The sequence below is a fragment of the Myxocyprinus asiaticus genome, chromosome 28 (genome assembly GCF_019703515.2).
Source record: "Myxocyprinus asiaticus isolate MX2 ecotype Aquarium Trade chromosome 28, UBuf_Myxa_2, whole genome shotgun sequence".
Taxonomy (NCBI): Eukaryota; Metazoa; Chordata; class Actinopteri; order Cypriniformes; family Catostomidae; genus Myxocyprinus; species Myxocyprinus asiaticus.
In genome coordinates this window covers 42,444,080-42,466,319 of record NC_059371.1, presented here as the reverse complement: position 1 = coordinate 42,466,319, position 22,240 = coordinate 42,444,080, and the positions used below count along the sequence as shown (strand labels likewise).

The 22,240-nt window shown below is 40.6% G+C and overlaps 1 protein-coding gene across 1 annotated transcript in view; it reads left to right on the top strand.

Annotated features, from left to right (window-relative positions):
* LOC127418544 (uncharacterized) overlaps positions 1-22,016 on the top strand; it is a 48,452-nt gene extending 26,436 nt beyond the window's left edge. The window contains exons 8-11 of the mRNA XM_051659122.1: positions 1,972-2,047; positions 2,513-2,695; positions 2,827-3,352; positions 17,258-22,016. Of these exons, the coding sequence (XP_051515082.1) occupies positions 1,972-2,047; positions 2,513-2,695; positions 2,827-3,352; positions 17,258-18,186 (1,714 nt within the window). The 3' untranslated portion in view covers positions 18,187-22,016. The remainder of the gene's footprint in view (positions 1-1,971; positions 2,048-2,512; positions 2,696-2,826; positions 3,353-17,257) is intronic.
* Positions 22,017-22,240: the final 224 nt, after the last annotated feature.

The following is a 22,240-nucleotide window of genomic DNA, read 5'->3' as shown; positions in this document are numbered from 1 at the left end:
GGTCAAAATTCCAGCAACTTATTGTGAGAAGCTTGTGGAAGGCTACCCAAAATGTTCGACCCAAGTTAAACAATTTAAAGGCAATGCTACCAAATACTAACAAAGTGTATGTAAACTTCTGACCCACTGGAAATGTGATGAAAGAAATAAAAGCTTAAATAAATAACTATATCTACTATTATTTTGACATTTCACATTCTTAAAATAAAGTAGTGATCCTAACTGACCTAAGACTGGGAATGTTTTCTACGATTAAATGTCAGGAATTGTGAAAAAATGAGTTTAAATGTATTTGGCTGAGGTGTATCATGCTTCCTCTCTGGGAGGGTTATGTCGTGTAGTGTGGCGTGATGGGACTCTGTTCCCCATAGTGTCAGCTTAGTAACGCAATGTCAAGTGAACTGAATCGTAAGGGAACATCTTGGTTACGTATGTAACCTCGGTTCCCTGAGATGAAGGGAACGAGACATTGTGTAAGCTGGCCGCAATACTGACAGAGTTTTTTGAGGTGCGAGCAATGCGCTCTTTGTCCCTCATTCAGAAAATTCTGAGGAATGGTGTTTGCACGCTCGCTTTTATACCGGACAGCTTCGCGCCTAAAAGGGCAGGACTTAAACACCATAGCCAATATTAGAATTGGCATTATTGTAGAAGGGTTTCAACTAGGTCGTAAAGAAGGACACTCCCCATAGCGCCAGCTTAGTGACGCAATGTATCGTTTCCTTCATCTTAGGGAACCGAGGATACATATGTAACAGAGACGCTTTGTCCTCTAGAGGGCTCTGTAAGCCTACGGTCAAGATCGCAGGTGTTTCTAGTGAACGAACGGCTTTGCTGTTACAGCTTGAATCGTTTCAGAATAATAACTAGTTTCCTGCTGCTCATCGATAATAACTGCAGTTACCTCTAAATCTAGTTGCAAGACTGATTTGAAGATATGTCTTATTCAGAACCAGTTCCTCTAAAAAAATAATAATTTTCATGATGTATGCTGATGAGGACAGAACACTGTATTAAGAACTCTGACAGTGGGGGGGCTGGGTAGCTCAGCAAGTAAATACGCTGACTACCAAACCTGGAGTTGCAAGTTCTAATCCAGGACGTGCTGTGTGACTCCAGTCAGGCTTCCTAAGCAACCAATTGGCCCGGTTGCTAGGGTGGGTACAGTCACATTGGGTTAACCTCCTCGTGGTCGCTATAATGTGGTTCTCGCTCTCGGTGGGGCGCGTGGTGAATTGTGCGTGGATGCCGCAGAGAATAGCGTGAAGCCTCCACACGTGCTATGTCTCCACGGTAACGCACTCAACAAGCAACATGATAAGATGCATGGATTGACGGTCTCAGACACAGAGGCAACTGAGATTTGTCCTCCGCCACCCGGATTGAGGCGAGTCACTGCGCCACCAAGAGGACTTATAGCGCATTGGGAACTGGGCATTGCAAATTGGGGAGAAAAAAAAGTAACTGTTTTGTGTGAATTCGATTTTTATTTTGTATGTATTTTTGAATAAATTAATAGATCTGGACATAAAAAGAGCGTCAAATCATTGACACATTTATAACACACACACACACACACATACTCTCTCTCTCTCTCTCTCTCACACACACACACACTAATACACACACTCTCTCTCTCACACACACACACACACACACACACATGTTGGTTTAGATATACTTATGAGGACCCTCCATAGACGTAATGATTTTTATACTGTACAAACTATAGATTCTATCCCCTAACCCTACCTCTAAACCCTCACAGAAACCTTTCTGCATTTTTACATTTTCAATAAAACATCATTTAATGTTATTTCCCTTGTGAGGACCCCTGGCTGGTCCTCACAACATAGGTGATCTCAGGTTTTACTATCCTTGTGGGGATATTTGGTCCCCAAAACGGAGGTTAAACCTGCACACACACACACACCCACAAAACTCACTCCAGTCCACTAGTTGGTGTGAAAGCATCATAAATTGTTTTGCAAACCGCCATGAAACACGAGAAGAAGAAAGAGGAGCTCACAGTTTAAACGCTCAGTTGGTTCGTGTTTAATGTGTTTTTTTATTTATTTATTTTTTGGTCATTTGTGAGATTTATATTTGTTTTGATGTTTTTTTTTTTTTTTTTTTTTAATCGTAAACGAATCTTATTATCGTCTTATGTGGCGGTTTTGTGACGGACGCTTTAAAATATTCAGTTTCAGGAGAAATAAGCAGAAATATCTGAATATCATGATTAATTTCTAATATTTGAGCTCGTTAAATCAAGATGTAGATTTTAAATGAGTTCAATGAAGGTGATTATATGTCGAATAAAGCTCGTTATGGGTTAATATCCGAGAATATTCTGTCAGGAAAATGAAACCAAACACAAAAAACACAATTATATATACCAAGACACAAAGCTATTTTGTTTAACAGATCTGTTCTTGTTTCTAATCATATAATAATGTTTTAGAGTTTGATGAATGTCAGTCCATTATAATGATGATGTTTTTGTGTTCAGATGTTCATCATGAGAGAACAGGTGGATGTGATCTTCTGTAAATCAGTAGGAACTGATCTGTCCATGCTGGATATTGATGATTTCATCACAGAAATCTCTCAGCTGAAGAAAGAGGTGACGTCACTGAAGAAAGAGGTGACGTCACTGAACGCAAAGCTGAAGGAGAAAGATGACAGGTTACAGGTTAAACATTCATTTCATTCTTTACCTGTTTTGAGCAAGATAAAGTTGAGATTGTAAGTTTCAAATGATGTGATATGACTGTGACTCTGTGATGATGAACGGTACAGATGTGATTGTGTTGTGTTTGTCAGGAGCTGGAAAAGGTTTCCTGTCAATCTTCAGTGTGTGTGACTGATGGGACCTCCACAGAATGTCAGGATTCAGTGTGGAGCGGCAGAGATCAATCCACACCACAGCGACTGCTGGACAAACTCTCTGAACAGAGATCCAGAGACACACAGGACTCACAGCTCACTTTACTCTGTTCTACTGATGCTCAGGAGAGTGTGTGTGACAGTAATCAGGGTGATCAAACCTCCACAGAGTCTCTGACTTCTGTCTGTAACACTGGAGAACAGCAGATGCTGAAGACACCAGTGAAGATTGAAGTGAAGCAGGAGGAGATAAAAGAAGAAAACACAACAGCGGAACAACAGAATGATGAAGATGATGATGAACAGCAGATGCTGCAGACACCAATGAAGATTGAAGTGAAGCAGGCGGAGATAAAAGAAGAAAACACAACAGAGGAACAACAGAGTGATGAAGATGATGATGATGAGACATCAACAGAGAAAGAACAGAGTGATGAAGATGATGAGGATTTCATTCCTTCAGGTATTTTTCTTTAATGTTGTTTTAATGTAATGTTGTAATAAACAACATTTGGGAAAGGATCATTTTGACAAACTTGGCAAACTGAATTGTAATTTAATAAGCATCATCTTGAGGGCCTGGGTAGCTCAGCGAGTAAAGACGCTGACTACCACCACAGCAGTCATGAGTTCGAATCCAGGATGTGCTGAGTGACTCCAGTTAAGGAAACAAATTGGCCTGGTTGCTAGGGTGGGTAGAGTCACATGGGGTAACCTCCTCGTGGTCGTTATAATGTGGTTCAGTCTCGGTGGGGCGCGTGGTGAGTTGTGTGTGGATGCCGCGGAGAATAGCGTGAAGCCTCCACACGTGCTGTCTCTGCGGGAACGCGCTCAACAAGCCACATGATAAGATGCGCGGATTGACGTCTCAGACACGGAGGCAACTGAGATTTGTCCTCCACCACCCAGAATGAGGTGAGTCACTACGCCACCACGAGGACTTGGAGGGCATTGGTAGTTGGGCATTCCAAATTGGGGAGAAAAGGGGAAGAAAAAAATAAGCATCATTTTATATTATTGCACTGTTCAGCATGTGCCGTACACACCGCTAGAGGGCGCTGCTCCTTCACACAGCACTGATTGAAGTGGTCAATGCAGACTATTTTTTAAAACACTGCCTTTTGAAGTGTAGCAGTTGTGCATTGAAATCCCGATTTGTCCTTCTTATTTCAATCCATCATGCTGCGTTGATGGATACCGTACTTATGTTAAAGAGGTCAAAGGTTTCAAACCGTTATGGATGGCTTTTACTCATCATGTACTGTAAGTGCAGCCTCTTTTTTTTTTTTTTTTCAATTAACACATTTCTTCTGCAGTACAGTGAATGTACGTTGTTTTAAAATAGTTTAAGATATTTACATTGGAAAACAAGCCAAAACAAAAACAAATCAAAAACGTATTTTGTTGCAGTGTATAATGGGGCGAAGACTACCCTCTCTCACATTTTTGTTACTAAAATTCAGTAAAAAGTGCAGCCTCACAACATCCCTTACCCATTTATGAAATAACGACAATGAAAAAAAATAAAAAACTGCATGTAGAGCTGGTGATATGGCAAAAAATTTAAATCTCGATTTATTTTAATTTTATTTTTTTACTTAAGGACAATTCATGTAGATTTTTCAATTTTTAAATGTACTTAACTAAAAAGTAATTTCAACAGTTTTCATTATTGATGCACCAAAATTTTAATTTTTGGCCGAAACCGAACATTTTGGAGACATCAGGTGGAAAACCGAAAATGCTTTATATACAGGGTATATAATATACACTATATTGCCAAAAGTATTCGCTCATCTGCCTTTAGACGCATATGAACTTAAGTGACATCCCATTCTTAATCCATAGGGTTTAATATGACGTCGGCCCACCCTTTGCAGCTATAACAGCTTCAACTCTTCTGGGAAGGCTTTCCACAAGGTTTAGGAGTGTGTTTATGGGAATTTTTGACCATTCTTCCAGAAGCGCATTTGTGAGGTCAGACACTGATGTTGGACGAGAAGGCCTGGCGGCAGTCTTCGCTCTAATTCATCCCAAAGGTGCTCTATCGGGTTGAGGTCAGGACTCTGTGCAGGCCAGTCAAGTTCTTCCACACATAAAACTCGCTCGTCCATGTCTTTATGGACCTTGCTTTGTGCATTGGTGCGCAGTCATGTTGGAACAGGAAGGGGCCATCCCCAAACTGTTCCCACAAAGTTGGGAGCATGGAATTGTCCAAAATCTCTTGGTATGCTGAAGCATTCAGAGTTCCTTTCACTGGAACTAAGGGGCCAAGGCCAGCTCCTGAAAAACAACCCCACACCATAATCCCCCCTCCACCAAACTTCACAGTTGGCACAATGCAGTCAGACAAGTACCGTTCTCCTGGCAACCGCCAAACCCAGACTCATCCATCAGATTGCCAGATGGAGAAGTGTGATTCGTCACTCCAGAGAACGCGTCTCCACTGCTCTAGAGTCCAGTGGCGGTGTGCTTTACACCACTGCATCCGACGCTTTGCATTGCACTTGGTGATGTATGGCTTGGATGCAGCTGCTCGGCCATGGAAACCCATTCCATGAAGCTCTCTACGCACTGTTCTTGAGCTAATCTGAAGGCCACATGAACTTTGGAGGTCTGTAGCGATTGACTCTGCAGAAAGTTGGCGACCTCTGCGCACTATGCGCCTCAGCATCCGCTGACCCCGCTCTGTCATTTTACGTGGCCTTGGAGTTGCTGTCATTCCCAATCGCTTCCACTTTGTTATAATACCACTGACAGTTGACTGTGGAATATTTAGTAGCGAGGAAATTTCACGACTGGACTTGTTGCACAGGTGGCATCCTATCACAGTACCAGGCTGAAATTCACTGAGCTCCTGAGAGCGGCCCATTCTTTCACAAATGTTTGTAGAAGCAGTCTGCATGCCTAGGTGCTTCATTTTATACACCTGTGGCCATGGAAGTGATTGGAACACCTGAATTCAATTATTTGGATGGGTGAGCGAATACTTTTGGCAATATAGTGTATATATATATATATATATATATATATATATATGCATGCACTCACCGGACACTTTATTAGGTACACATGTACATCTACTTATTCATGCAATTATCTAATCAGCCAATCGTGTGGCAGCAGAGTAATGTATAAAATCATGCAGATAGGGGTCAGGAGCTTCAGTTAATGTTCACATCAATATATGTATATACAGTGGTGTGAAAAAGTGTTTGCCCCCTTCCTGATTTCTTATTTTTTTGCATGTTTGTCACACTTAAATGTTTCAGATCAACAAACAAGTTTAAATATTAGTCAAAGATAACACAAGTAAACACAAAATGTAGTTTTTAAATGAAGGTTGTTATTATTAAGGGAAAACAAAATCCAAACCTACATGGCCCTGTTTGAAAAAGTGTTTGCCCCACCTGTTAAAACATAACTGTCGTTTATCACACCTAAGTTCAATTTCTCTAGCCACACCCAGGCCTGATTACTGCCACACTTGTTCTCAATCAAGAAATCACTTAAATAGGACCTGCCTGAGAAAGTGAAGTAGACCAAAAGATCTTCAAAAGCTAGACATCATGCCGAGATCCAAAGAAATTCAGGAACAAATGAGAAAGAAAGTAATTGAGATCTATCAGTCTGGAAAAGGTTATAAAGCCATTTCTAAAGCTTTGGGACTCCAGAGAACCACAGTGAGAGCCATTATCCACAAATGGCGAAAACATGGAACAGTGGTGAACCTTCCCAGGAGTGGCCGGTGCACCAAAGTTACCCCAAGAGCGCAGCGACGACTCATCCAAGAGGTCACAAAAGACCCCACAACAACATCCAAAGAACTACAGGCCTCACTTGCCTCAGTTAAGGTCAGTGTTCATGACTCCACCATAAGAAAGAGACTGGGCAAAAATGGCCTGCATGGCAGAGTTCCAAGATGAAAACCACTGCTGAGCAAAAAGAACATTAAGGCTCGTCTCATTTTTGCCAGAAAACATCTTGATGATTCCCAAGACTTTTGGGAAAATACTCTGTGGACTGACGAGACAAAAGTTGAACTTTTTGGAAGGTGTGTGTCCCATTACATCTGGCGTAAAAGTAACACCGCATTTCAGAAAAAGAACATCATACCAACAGTAAAATATGGTGGTGGTAGTGTGATGGTCTGGGGCTGTTTTGCTGCTTCAGGACCTGGAAGACTTGCTGTGATAAATGGAACCATGAATTCTGCTGTCTACCAAAAAATCCTGAAGGAGAATGTCCGGCCATCTGTTCGTGACCTCAAGCTGAAGCGAACTTGGGTTCTGCAGCAGGACAATGATCCAAAACACACCAGCAAGTCCACCTCTGAATGGCTGAAGAAAAACAAAATGAAGACTTTGGAGTGGCCTAGTCAAAGTCCTGACCTGAATCCTATTGAGATGCTGTGGCATGACCTTAAAAAGCCTATTCATGCTCGAAAACCCTCCAGTGTGGCTGAATTACAACAATTCTGCAAAGATGAGTGGGCCAAAATTCCTCCACAGCGCTGTAAAAGACTCATTGCAAGTTATCGCAAACGCTTGATTGCAGTTGTTGCTGCTAAGGGTGGCCCAACCAGTTATTAGGTTTAGGGGGTAATAACTTTTTCACACAGGGCCATGTAGGTTTGGATTTTGTTTTCCCTTAATAATAACAACCTTCATTTAAAAACTGCATTTTGTGTTTACTTGTGTTATCTTTGACTAATATTTAAACTTGTTTGATGATCTGAAACATTTAAGCGTGACAAACATGCAAAAAAATAAGAAATCAGGAAGGGGGCAAACACTTTTTCACACCACTGTATAAATACACAATAAAGGACAAAAAGACTAACTTTCTATTCTAAGTTTTTCTTGTTTCTGTCCATCATCCATGTTGTCAGTGTTGTTGTGAGTGGGGAAAAATAAACTGAGTTTATCTGTGACTGTGTCACTTACTGGACCAGGTTCAGATGAAAAGTGCGAATTTGCCCATTTGTGCGAGACCGCGAGCGGCACATGCAAAGTGGGTTTGACACTGCTGATGTGCGCTTGGGTCGAACAGTAGGTGGAGATATTTTACTGTGGTATGTGATGGTGGCTCAAGCTAAATAGCCTACAGCCTCTGGATACGCATGGTAAAACACTTTATTAATTTGCTGATATTCAAGAGATCATTGGCTTCATTACATTTGGGAATGTAGACTTTAATAGGCAACTGGGTAAGGCAAATACCAACCGAATGTGCATTTGCATTTTAATTTCACCACAGTGTTTATAAGCACAATCTTGTTACAATCAATATATATTTAAACATAAGCTGCTGTTCACATCTTTTGCATAAAATGCTGCATTTTCTTCATGTTCATTGTCTCTGTTACTTGATTTTAAATTAAAAGTTTTTGTTCAGATTTTCTGCCAAGATTTTCACCTTATTTTTCTCTTTCGGCGGCTGAAATTTCGGTGCATCCCTAATTTTTATTAGAATGTATGGCAGCCTGGTTAGAGAAATCAAAGTTCTATGCATAAATGCATAAAAAACAAAGTGCACCACACAGGTAGTCAACAGTAAATGTAAAATAAATTTAAATCTAATTCATTTAAAATAATCCAGATGTTCAGAAATAATAGTATAAAATAAGGAAACTGCAAGATACTTTTTAGCCAGTGTAGGTATTAATTTTTATCTAAACCAACCAAGCCTATCTCGAAATTAAGTATTAATTTATTAATAAGAATACATAAGTATTCACAGCCTTTGCCATGACACTCAAAATTGAGCTCAGGTGCATCCTGTTTCTACTGATCATCTTTGAGATGTTTCTACAACTTGATTGGAGTCCACCTGTGGTAAATTCAGTTGATTGGACATGATTTGGAAAGGCACACACCTGTCTATATAAGGTCCCACAGTTAACAGTGCATGTCAGAGCACAAACCAAGCCATGAAGTCTAAGGAATTGTCTGTAGACCTCCGAGACAGGATTGTATCGAGGCACAGATCTGGGGAAGTGTACAGAAAAATTTCTGCAGCATTGAAGGTCCCAATGAGCACAGTGGCCTCCATCATCCGTAAATGGAAGAAGTTTGGAACCACTAGGACTCTTCCTATTGCTGGCCGCCTGGCCAAACTGAGCAATCGGGGGAGAAGGGCCTTAGTCAGGGAGGTGACCAAGAACCCGATGGTCACTCTGACAGAGCTCCAGCGTTTCTCTTTGGAGCGAGGAGAAACTTCCAGAAGAACATCCATCTCTGCAGCACTCCACCAATCAGGCCTGTATGGTAGAGTGGCCAGACGGAAGCCACTCCTCAGTAAAAGGCACATGACAGCCCGCCTGGAGTTTGCCAAAAGGAACCTGAAGGACTCTCAGACCATGAGAAACAAAATTCTCTGGTCTGATGAAACAAAGATTGAACTCTTTGGCCTGAATGGCAAGCGTCATGTCTGGAAAAAACCAGGCACCGCTCATCACCTGGCCAATACCATCCCTACAGTGAAGCATGGTGGTGGCAGCATCATGCTGTGGGGATGTTTTCAGCGGCAGGAACTGGGACAGGATCGAGGGAAAGATGAATGCAGCAATGTACAGAGACATCCTTGATGAAAACCTGCTTCAGAGCGCTCTGGACCTCAGACTGGGGCGAAGGTTCGTCTTCCAACAGGACAACAACCCTAAGCACACAGCCAAGATAACAAAGGAGTGGCTACGGGACAACTCCGTAAATGTCCTTGAGTGGCCCAGCCAGAGCCCAGACTTGAACCCGATTGAACATCTCTGGAGAGATCTGAGAATGGCTGTGCACCGACGCTCCCCATCCAACCTGGTGGAGCTTGAGAGGTCCTGCAAAGAAGAATGGGAGAAACTGCCCAAAAATAGGTGTGCCAAGCTTGTAGCATCATACTCAAAAAGACTTGAGGCTGTAATTGGTGCCAAAGGTGCTTCAGCATTGTATTGAGCAAAGGCTGTGAATACTTATGTACAAGTGATTTTTTTCGTTTTTTATTTTTAATAAATTTGCTAAGATTTCAAACAAACGTCTTTCACGTTGTCATTATGGGGTATTGTTTGTAGAATTTTGAGGAAAATAATGAATTTAATCCATTTTGGAATAAGGCTGTAACATAACAAAATGTGGAAAAAGTGAAGTGCTGTGAATACTTTCCGGGTGCACTGTATATCACACCATTTGTATGTATTATCATAAACCCTTCACAGCGCCCTCTAGTTGGTGTTTGGGTCCATGCTGAGCAGTGCATCAATATGAAATTATAAATGATTAACATTACAATCCAAATCGCAGAAATTGTCATCCCAGTTGTTGGCGATAGATGCAGTACACTTGAAACACGTCACAGATCAAAGCAATTATTAGCAATCTATCGGAATCATCATGGTAATAGAAGAAGCGGTGGATTTTTGATTATCTCATTTATAGCCTATCCAAATGATTTATATAACCGTTTTTATATAATCGTGATTAACCGATCTGTAACTGTCACGTCCGTAACGTTTTATTATGGGTACATGATGGATGAGGTCGAGCTAAAAATCACACTACAATAGCATTCGGTCGACATTGGTTTTTAGATCAATCTACATGTTGTTAATATGTTATGTTCATTTGGAGCATTCACACACGTGCAGCTGATCAGATTGTGGGCGACATTAATCCAAGCACTAGGAGCATATTTTTTTTTCTTCCTTATTCAGCCTTTGGTGGATTGAAAATGTATCTATCTATAGTGTTTACTAATATTTTCATGCAAAACCTTGATTCCTCATTTAAAATTTTTTTTTTGTTAAAACGTAAATTCGAATTAATCGATAAAATTGCGATCGCAATAATTCTTGTAAATTCAACCAATCTCTGCATTTTTTGTAGTAGCTTGCAATTTTTTATCATTTCTGCTAATTTTATGCAAAAAACGTAAATCTGAGGGAATCCCATCACTTTCCTTAATTTTTGACAGCGGCAAAACAAATGCTTGAAAAGCTTGAAGCAGTCACAACATATCCAAATGTACAGCTGCCATTGTATCATCTCCATAGTAATAGTGTAAGCCTCTCCGCCTCGTCTCCTCCACGTTTTGTGTTCACTATCAAAATCCTTGTGTACACTTTCGCGGGACCGCAGACAGCACACATGCCACATACATCACAGCTAGCTTGTAATCGTCACCCTGAGTTCTGCGAATGAGACACAAAAACCGCATTTATACAAAGAAACCCTAACATTCACTTAAAATCCCCATTAGTTGTATAGTACAATTTGATTCGAATTTGAAGTGGTTAATACAGTAAGCTACGAATCAGAAAATGGCAATTTATGCTGAACACTAATGAGCTGAAAATAAATGTTCATAAATATTTTTCACTGATATAAAGAGGTCACACAAACACAGATGCACAGGTAAATGTCTAAACCTGCTGGGTATTACTGCCTGCCGCACCTCCCCCAGTGCCTTCAGTTGTCCAGCTACGGGGTCATCAGCCGGGAGCCACCTGTCATGGATGTTTCGCCCCATTAATCCCTGAACATCTCCTGGTTGTGGGGCAGCATTTACCATACAGACATACCATACAACCAGGGTTCAGTACACCCCCCCCCCCCCCATGAACGGATCCTATGTCCAACGCCTCTTCTCTGTTAGAGAAAACACAAGCTGTCCAGTGCCTATCCTTAAACCCATCCTCCAACAGATTAAGTAGGAGAGCGACGTGAGAGACGAGACTGCATCACTCGCCCCTCCAATGCCTAGCTTGGCCTGGTTTCGCTCCCCCAGTCAATACTTCTCCTGAAACCCCCGGATAAGGACTGTGTCAGCAGAAATAATTCCTCCCCACCCCTTTCCTCTTCTACATGCTACCTCACCACATATAGCAATTGTTTCCTATTCCTACTTTCTCACTTCAGCACACCCCACTTTTCATCCTTCCTTCTTAACCATAGCCTGAAGCTCCCTTTTTCTGCCACCTCTGCCATTTCCTTCAGATACTTATTTAGTGCTTCAGCCCTCAATCCATTTCCCCTGCACTCGGTGGCCAGATCAGCATATTTTAGCTTCTTCCTCTCATAGGCTGCCTCCAGTCCCTCTTCCCATGGGACAGTAAGTTCAATCATTATGACTTTCCTAGCTGATGCCGACCATAACACTATGTCCAGCATCAAAGAGGTAATGTCAATCTCAGAAGAAAATGTTTGCACCATTGACCACTCACTTCCATGTGTACTTCCTCTGAGGAGCATTATGGCCTTTGTTGGCCTTTATTCTACACACCTCATGGATCTTTCCCAGCTTTCGTAGAACCTGATCATGCCGCCACCTGTACTGTCCTTGTACCAAGGCAGTCATGCACTCAGCCAACATGTGCTACAGATTTGCTCTTGGGGCCTCGCAGAGGGGACAACTCTCCTCTTTACCATACCACAGAGACAAATTTCCAGGGCTTGGAAGAGTGTCATAGGTGGATCTTATTAGAAAATGTAGCCTGGCCTGGAGTATCTTCCACAGGTCAGCCCATCCTAAAACTCTATTAGATGCACCTTCCCATACTGTCCAGTGCCCTTGCTGCTGCTGGCCGACTGCTCGAATCATATACCTTTCCTCTTCCATCTTAGTTATTTCTGTCACTACCATTGCTTTCTTCTGTTTTTAAGAGGCTGCTCACCACAGTTTGGGAGTCATCCCCCATCTAAGGCCTACTCTTCCTGATTGGGTTCTTCCAAAAATCTCTTGTTGCTTCAAACTTGAATCCACCCTATCCACAACCTCCTCTGCCTTCCAGGCATGGTCTGTTTGCACATGGGCTTGACGAGCCCTCACTGACTGGTCTGTAGATTCCCTTAGTTCTAGGCAGTGTAAGGCATTTCTTCCAAACAGTGCTACAACTGAAAGACAACGAGGCAAGCCCAGCCACTTCCTGATGTACTTGTTGTCCTTGGTGTCCATCCTTGCCACTACCAATGCAGTGATCTCACACATCTTTAGCAGCCACATCAGGCGATGATACAATGTAAATTGTTGCCTGGGATCTTATTCAAGCCCTCTTTCAGCTACTTTAGAACCAACTCTGCCATGTGTTTATCTGACAGATCTGCTGTGTATTCTCTCCATAAACTTTGAATGGGCTGCTCTGCCAGCACCAGGATTCTTTCACCATCCACCTCAAAGGATATCTGGTCACTTCTAATCCCCTTACGAATAGAAAGGCTAGGTGACTTTGCTGGCCAAAAGCTCTTCAAGCCTTTTTAAGAGTCTGTACATGCTGCAGTCTTGAGGATACTTGTGACATCCATAGAGCTGTGCAGTGCTGGCAGTCTCACCCCAGATTGTGCACGGATTCCTCTGGCCCTCTGTCTGGCACCAATTAGGATGATCCCAAATGCAGCTGTAAACAGGATGGAAGAGATTGAACATCCCATCTCAATCCCTTTTTTCAGTTGCTGCCATCCAGTTATCTACTGTGTTGCCATATTTTCAGGTCTTCGTAGTAACTATCTATCAAGCTCTTAATACACTCTGGTACATGAAATCTCCAGTGCACAGCTGACGAGCTGGTGTGGAACTGATCCATAGGCATTTGTCAGGTGCAGCCAGACTACATGGAGGTCTTGTCACTCTTTGCAGACTGGATCTGCTCCCATATTACTGATACATGCTCCACACATCCAGGAAAACCTGATACACCTGCCTTCTGGCAGCTTGTGTCTATGTATCCATTCTTTAGGAGGTAATCAGACATCCTACTTGCTACCACCGAAAATAAAATCTTTCCCTCCACATTCAGTAGAGCAATACTCCTAAACTGACTTATGTTGGTGGATTCCTGTTCTTTTGGTATAAAGATGGCCACTGACCTTCGCCATTCCAGGGGCATGCACTGCGTCTTCCAGGCAACTCTCAGTAGTTTCAATAACAGTTTAATAACTATTGGGCACCACTTTTACAACCTATAAGGTATCCCATTTGGGCCTGGGGCTGAAGTTGCCCTGGCTTTTTTTACCATTTGCCTGATCTCACTCAACTTGGGTGGAGCTACATCAAACCCCACTACTGGCTCCGCTGTCTGTGGAACATATCCAGGTGAGCCCAGTGGGCTGTCTTTATGGGGATCCCCTTGTTGTTCTTTCATGTGATCTTCTAGATCTTGCTTTAGCACCACCAGCTTTCCACTCCTCTTTGAGAATATTTCCTGCAACTTCAAAAGGATCCTTGACAGATATCATCCTCTCATGCTCCTTCCTTCTCTGCTGTCTAATTCTCTCTACCCTCCTCAAAATTGACAACCTAGACTTTATGCCATCCCACAATACCTTCAAGCCCTCATCCTCATGATCATCTGTTCTTCTCCATGCCTTGCAAAGCTGCCTCTGCTCTTTCACCAGCTGAAGTATTTTCTTTTCTCTCCTACCCATCACCCTGGGACCATGCTTCATCATTGATGCTTCCCCATATCTACCTACACATTCTTCATAAACAATGTCACTAAACATATGAAGCTTGGCTTCCACTGTTCCGCTGAGTGCATTCTCCAAGGTGGAGCACTTGTCTTGGTCTAGTCTGCTCCAGGCTTCATTATCATTAGATCTTGGCCAATTTATTAGTTTCCTTCTCCCTGGCTCCTTTTCATTGTCTTGCCTTCCCTCACTTGTTTGTAGATTAACAGTTGTATCCTCCTGTGGCTCACCTCACGGGCATGACTTGTCCTGCTGGCAGTACTGGTCTTCTTGGTGACCCTCCACAACAGTGGATTCAGTAGCACTGTGTTGGTGAACCGGGCTCTGTATCCTTCTTGTCTGACCTGCTGCAGTGCAAGGTTGTGTCTGGCTGTTCCCGCCACATTTCATCCTTCCTCGATGAATCTATCTATCTATCTATCTATCTGCAACATATATATGCAACATATTTCAAAATATGGCAAAAATTGCCATTTTCATATATGTAACATTTTTTTTTGTAGCATGGGTGGAGTTTAAATTTGTACGTAAGTGCTCAAATATATGAACTCTAATTGTATTTGTTTGTATATGGCCATTTATCAGATTTCAATATCAGACAATGTAATAATGGCAACAAACCCAATTATTGAATCCTCATTTGTGTATTTAGTTTACAGATTTATTGCACGTCTATTTACATTACGTACATTACTGGGTTTAATTTTAATTAATGCATAATTTATTGAGAGATTATTGAATGGGACTTTTACGACAGCGGAAAAATCACATAAATCAGCATAAAATTAATCTATAAGACTCCAGTGGTTAAATCAGTATCTTCAGAAATGATGTGATGGATGTGGATGAGAAACATGAGAAACAGATCACTTTCACATTCTTTTGTATTTGGTGATTCACATTCTTCTCTGCATATTGCCCCCTGCTGGGCTGGGAGAAGAACTTCTAGCAAAAAAATGACTTGAATATTGATCTGTTTCTCACCAACACCTATCATATCAATTATGAAGATATGGATTTAAAAATCATAATTTGTGTTCTCCAGAAGAAAGGAAGTCATACACATCTGGCATGAGGGTGAGTAAATGATGAGAGAATTTTCATTTTTGGGTGAACTACCCCTTTAAAGTGATTAATATTCCATCATCATTCCCCTACCCTCATGTTGTTCCAAACCCATGTGACCCTTTTTATTCTGTGGAACACAAAATTTGTTAGAATGTTAGGGACTGACAGTCTCAGTCATCATTCACTTTCAAAATATGTAGAGAAAAAACATTCACTGAAAGTAAATGGTGACCAAGGCTAACATTCTGTCTAAAATCCCTTTATTGTGTTGCATGGAAGAAAAAAAATTAAAATGGGTTTGGAACAACATGATGGTGAATGATGACAGAATTTCCATTAATAATAATAATAAAAATAATAATTCTGTAATACATGTTAAGTGTGTATTATGTAATGGTAGGGAGTTAACCTCCATTATGTCATTTGTGAAAGTAACGAGTTACTACTTGAGGACTCTTTTAATTGGATACTTTCTTACTCTAGTGATTTATGTTAACACATTTAATTCTACTTGAGTAATTTTTTTAAAAATTTTTTTTAAGTAATTGTACTTTAACTTGAGTAAAATTTTTGGCTACTCTAGCAACCTCTGCTCGCAACAGATTCCAAAACAGGTGACGCGAGAGGAAAGACATGATCCTCTAATGAGCATAGATACGCATAGCGCACACATATTTTTGGTATTAAACTGTTTTTGTAACAATACTTTATGTATTGAATGGATTGTGAGGATATTTATAATCCAAATTTCTCTCGCTTCATCTGCCATTTTGGATTTATTTTTCCACCGAACTCATCATAGTGCATTCTGGGATCACCTATCCGGAGAAGGATACATATGATGCTACCTTAGAATTCGTCCAAAACGAGATATCTTATGAGGCAGCAAAATTAAGATACCTAGCTTTTGGAACAGCCTTTGCGTCGAGAGCGCGCTTATGATGCCTCAAAATGCTGCCTCCGAAGGAAGCTCACTAGGTTTTGGAACAGACCCGTAAATGTATGGTATTTTTATGTATATTATAAACTTTTTTCTTGCTAACTGCATTTGCATATATATGCACTAAAATATTTACATGTAATTGCATTTACAATGTAATTAACACAATTACAGAGGTATATAATGATGATTTGTGAGTTTTCACTGCAAAACAAGCCAAAAAAGTGCAGCAAATTGCATTGCAAAATTTGAGAAAAGCCGCAATCAAAAATCAGGTAAATGTGCTGCGAAATCCTGGTGGGAATGATTATTTCTGGATTTTACATTTCAATTCACAGAGATTTTAGTGTGTTGTCTCCCAAAAACTTTATCTATTTTTGTCACATCTGGAACGCAAGTTCATTTCATGATCTAAACTGAGAAAAAAACACTTTTCTAGACTAAATATTTTCTAAAGTCTGTACTGTATGTGCAGGATTTATGATTATACCAAATATATTGATAGAATGGCAATGAGTACTTCTAAAGTGAAGTTAAATTTCACATTGTCAAAAAGTTTCCAAAATCATAAAAGATATTCAGGGACAATGACTGTTGATTAGGATTTCTGCTTAATTTATTTGCTAATAATTATGACATCATAGGAATAGTTTACCAAAAAATGAAAATTGTCATCATGTACTCACCCTCATGTTATTCCCAACAAGTATGACTTTCTTTCTGTGACTATAGCTCACATTTAATCTGAATGACTATAATCATGAAATGCAGTTATCAGACAGAATTGATGCACAGCAAAAATCACAAATATATAATGGATGCTTGTGTTCTGCCATTAAATTAGCGTTCAGTTTGATTTCTTTTTACCTATGTCCCTTTTGAAATAATTTCTGTTAATTTATTCATTGTATAGAGCTGATGGAAGAGCAAGAGGAACATCAAGAACTGAATGAAGTGGAGGAGAAACATCAGTATCAGAAACGGCATGATTTTATAACTGGAGAAAACTCTTTGAGTGGCTCAAAGACTGAAAAGAATTTCTCACCAAAAAAGCCTCAAAAAAGAGTAGCCAAAAACACTTTCACCTGTTCTCAGTGTGGAAAGAGTTTCATATGTAAAAGCCAACTTAATATACACATGAGAGTTCATACTGGAGAGAAGCCCTACTCATGCCATCAGTGTGGAAAGAGTTTCGCAAATGCAGATTATCTCAAGAAACATCTCCGCCGTCACTCTGGAGAAAAAACATTTGAATGTGATAAGTGTGATAAAACATTTGTTGTAAATTCAGGCCTAAAAGAGCATCTGAAAACTCACACAAATAAGAAGCCTTACAAGTGTTCTTTTTGTGGAAAGAGTTTTGCACACCTGTACTATTTTAAACAGCACCAGAAAATACATACCAGTCAAGGGGCTCATATGTGCTTTGAATGTGGAAAGACCTTTATTACAGCCGGCAACTTGAATCAGCACCAAATAATTCATACTGGAGAAAAACGTTACAAGTGCCCACACTGTGAAAAGAGTTTCACTCGGTCAGAACATCTAAAAACACATGAGAGAATCCATACCGGAGAAAAACCTTACAAGTGCTCACACTGTGGAAAGAGTTTCACTCGGTCAGAATACCTAAAAACACATGAAAGAATCCATACTGGAGAAAAACCTTACAAGTGCTCACACTGTGAAAAGAGTTTCACTCAGTCAGAACACCTGAAAACACACGAAAGAATTCATACTGGAGAGAAACCTTACAAGTGCTCACACTGTGGAAAGAGTTTCACTCGGTCAGAGCACCTAAAAACACACCTAAAAACACATGAGAGAGTCCATACTGGATAGTCTTGTCTAATTATTGTGATGACTCTTCACCACCACATGATGGCAGCACCTTCAAAAATGAGATTAGATGCACTTATTGTTGGTAAGATGTTGTACAACTCGCATCACGAGAACATGTAATGTTGTACTATATTGTTGTTCTTGTGTTTCAGACAATCAGAACCCTACAAAATGTGAACATTTCACAGGCCATGTGTAGAAGTGATTTTTTTCCAGGTCTTGAAGTCTCTTCATTGGCCAGCACTGTATTGTGGTAAACAATCAGACCAGATGACATTCCAGAAGCCAGTTTATGGCAGAGCCCCTCCCTAACTGTCAAGGCAAAGAAGAGTGGCTCCATTTTGATTGGATCATGGCAGGACCAACATAAACAAATGCCAAGCACAGCCATCAGATAAGCTGCTCGGACAACTGCCAGACACCCCTCACAAGGCATAAAAGATCTTCCAATACATTGGAAAAGACTTCTCATTGGTCCGTGAGTGGTTTCTAAGCAACATCTTAAACCCCCATCCTAAGGTTTTACATAAGACCAGAGTTGAGCGAAGGACCATAACATTTTTTCAAGACCTCTTGAAGCAACATTAACTTACCATGTGGCAAAAGATGAAACAAAGAAGCCACAAAGACAACTCTTTACACACAAACTTTTACTCCTAACATGGGACAACAACTGCTCACATTCATACCATGTTTGTACACATAACTGTTTATGTTAATTGCTGTTGATCAATTAGCAAAATAGTTCACACAAAAACTATGGTGTTATAAATTAATGTATGCATAATATTTAATCTTTCAATATCATGTTTGGTCTCTATATCTTCAGAAAAATTCCAAGAGTATTTTTGAAAAGGTTTGGAAAGGGAACAATGAATAGATATAACTTTAAAAACACTGTTCTAACTATGTACTTTAAAATATGCAAATGTTCCACACAGAGGAGGAAGGATGGGGCACACTTTATGTTCCACCTCTGATCTTAACACCCAATTAGAAACAGTAAGGTGCCAGACTCCTCATCAGGAAGGTATAAAACTATCCTCCGGATGACCACACATTTGTTCTGAGTTCCCGGCTGTGTGAGTTCGGGAGCAATAACAGAATAATAATAATAAACATTCTGGGTCTCCAGCCTGGGTGATGGGAGACATTAACAGAGGAGGAATGATGGGCCACACTTTGTGTTCCACCTCTGATCTTAACACCCAATTAGAAACAGTAAGGTGCCAGACTCCTAATCAGGAAGGTATAAAACTATCCTCCGGATGACCACACCTTTGTTCTGAGCTCCCGGCTGTGCGAGTTCGGGAGCAATAACAGAATAATAATAATCAACATTCTGGGTCCCCAGCCTGAGTGATGGGAGACATTAACAGAATAACAGTAACGCTCCAAAGTCCTGAGTCCCCGTCCAGAGGGTGGTTAACAGGATACATTTTGATAACACATCTCCATTCTGGTCTCACTCCATGAGAGAGAGGATAACAGATCATCCAACATTCTTAGTCTCCATCCTAGAGACAATAGAATATCGACCAAGTATTGAGTCTCACTACAAGAGACTATTGCAACGCCAAGTTTGGAATCCCAGGGAGATAACTACAGCGACAAGGTTTACCTCTGGCGAGCAAACCTTCTCTTCAAGTTTCCTGCATCTGTGTGTTCCAGATATAGAAACTTGTGTCTAAATAAAGGCTGCATATCTGCGTGTTCCAGATTGCTAGAACCCTCTCTGTGCTTCCAGGAGATCAGCATTCCTCAGCTCCTTCATGTCCAAGGATGTTGAAATGGAATCCATCTCCTTCCCCACTGTAATGTGGCCCTGAGCCCCAGTGGAAGACATCGCTATCACCGAACTCATCGACCAATCAAAGAGAAGGTAAATATCACTACTAAACCTCTTTCCAGAGACCTTAGCATTAGTGTAAACTATCAGTTTATGATTTTTGAATCAGAATCAGTTTTATTGCCAAGTATGCTTACTCATACAAGGAATTTGTCTTGGTGACAGGAGCTTCCAGTGTACAACAATACAAAAACAATACAAAAACAGCAGCAAGACATAGATAATAATAAAACATAGTTATACACATACGTACATACACAGACACACACATACATACATACATAGACACACATACACATACGTAGTGCAATCTAATACAAATCTGTTATCTGTTATGTACAGTGCAAATGTTTTTTTGTTTTTATTTCTCTCAGAGGAATGAAATGGCAGAAGAGGTTGGATGTGTTGGATAAATATAAAAAAAAGACTAAACTGTGTATTGCACATAGTTATTGCTCATTGGGGCAATTTAACTGTTCATGAGATGGATAGCCTGAGGGAAAAAACTGTTCCTGTGCCTGACGGTTCTGGTGCTCAGAGCTCCGAAGCGTCGGCCAGAAGGCAACAGTTCAAAAATGTAATGGGCAGGGTGAGTGGGGTCCAGAGTGATTTTTCCAGCCTTTTTCCTCACTCTGGAAGTGTATTGTTCTTGAGGGGCAACCAATAATCCTCTCAGCAGTCCGAATTGTCCTTTGTAGTCTTCTGATGTCTGATTTCATAGCTGAACCAAACCAGACAGTTATTGAAGTGCAGAGGACAGACTCAATGACCGCTGAGTAGAACTGTATCAGCAGCGCCTGTGGCAGGTTGAACTTCCTCAGCTGGCAAAGGAAGTACAACCTCTGCTGGGCCTTTTTCACAATGGAGTCAATGTGTATTGTAATATTCTATAGATTACGAAACCTGTTTATGAAATGTCTTGCAAATAATCTTTGAGTTATTTGTTTAAATAGATATAAGGTTTTCACCTTATTAACAGAGAAACAGCAACTTAAGTTCCATAAGATAATACTTTGCCATTGCAGCATCCAATTCAACCACTTGCATCTTCCCATCCTATGCACTTTATTTACCTGTTCATTTATTTAATCTTTTAGCATACTGTATTAGTACCATTTTGTAGTTTTTACGAGTTATTCTTGTTTATCTTTTTGTAAATAAAACACATTTTAAATTTCATTACAATTGTGTTTCTTGTGTTGATGATAGAGAAGAGCTCTAAAGGGTTTAGCTGAGTTTTACAATTTTTTCATATTATACATAGGATGGGAATAAGGAGTGGTGGTGGCGTAGTGGGCTAAAGCATATAACTGGTAATCAGAAGGTTGCTGGTTTGATCCCAAAAGCCACCACCATTGTGTCCTTGAGCAAGGCACTTAACTCCAGGTTGCTCCGGGGGATTGTCCCTGTATTAATTGCACTGTAAGTCGCTTTAGATAAAAGCATCTGCCAAATGCATAAATGTAAATGATTCAGATGACCAACTCCCTCCAATTTACATACTTCTAATTCATTGAATGGACCAACTGGATCATTTATTTTACTGTTAAGGTGAAACTCCTTAGCTGGTGCCTTGAGGATGGAGGGAGGGGCTGTCTGATATTAATAATCACACACACATACACTTTAAGTGAAGTGTGATAAAAAATTACCACATACGTTGGTGTCATGTATGAAGCCCTGTTCATACCAATTTGTGCCAGTGTGATTCTAACTACAGTATATATAGTATGTCTATACAGAATACAGTTCCTAGATCACATTTTATTTTCACAACTTGTGTTTTCTGGAGTGTGTTGTTCTGTTAAAACTTTTCACTTTTGGATGACCAATCCCTTTCAAGACACTGATGCACATTTATGCCTTGCTGGTAGATGTGATAAGATGTGAATGACCCTTAATTAGGTTGATCTTGAACAATGACTTTATGCCAATTATCAGAGGTCTGGTTACACAAGACTGTGGCTGATTTGGACCTCACTGTTCCTGTCAATAAAGGAGTGTGTTGTTCATCTTCTTTACTCCAGATACTGCGGTCTCACCCACAGTGCCCTGTGAAAGAGTTCTGAGCCCACTTTAGCAGATTTATCAGACCTGTGATCATTGTGGAAGAGATTTCCTTGAACGAGTGACAGATTAAAAGTTGTCTGCCTGTCTTTGCTCTCATCCAGAAGCTTCTTATAGATCATTTCAAGAATGTAAACA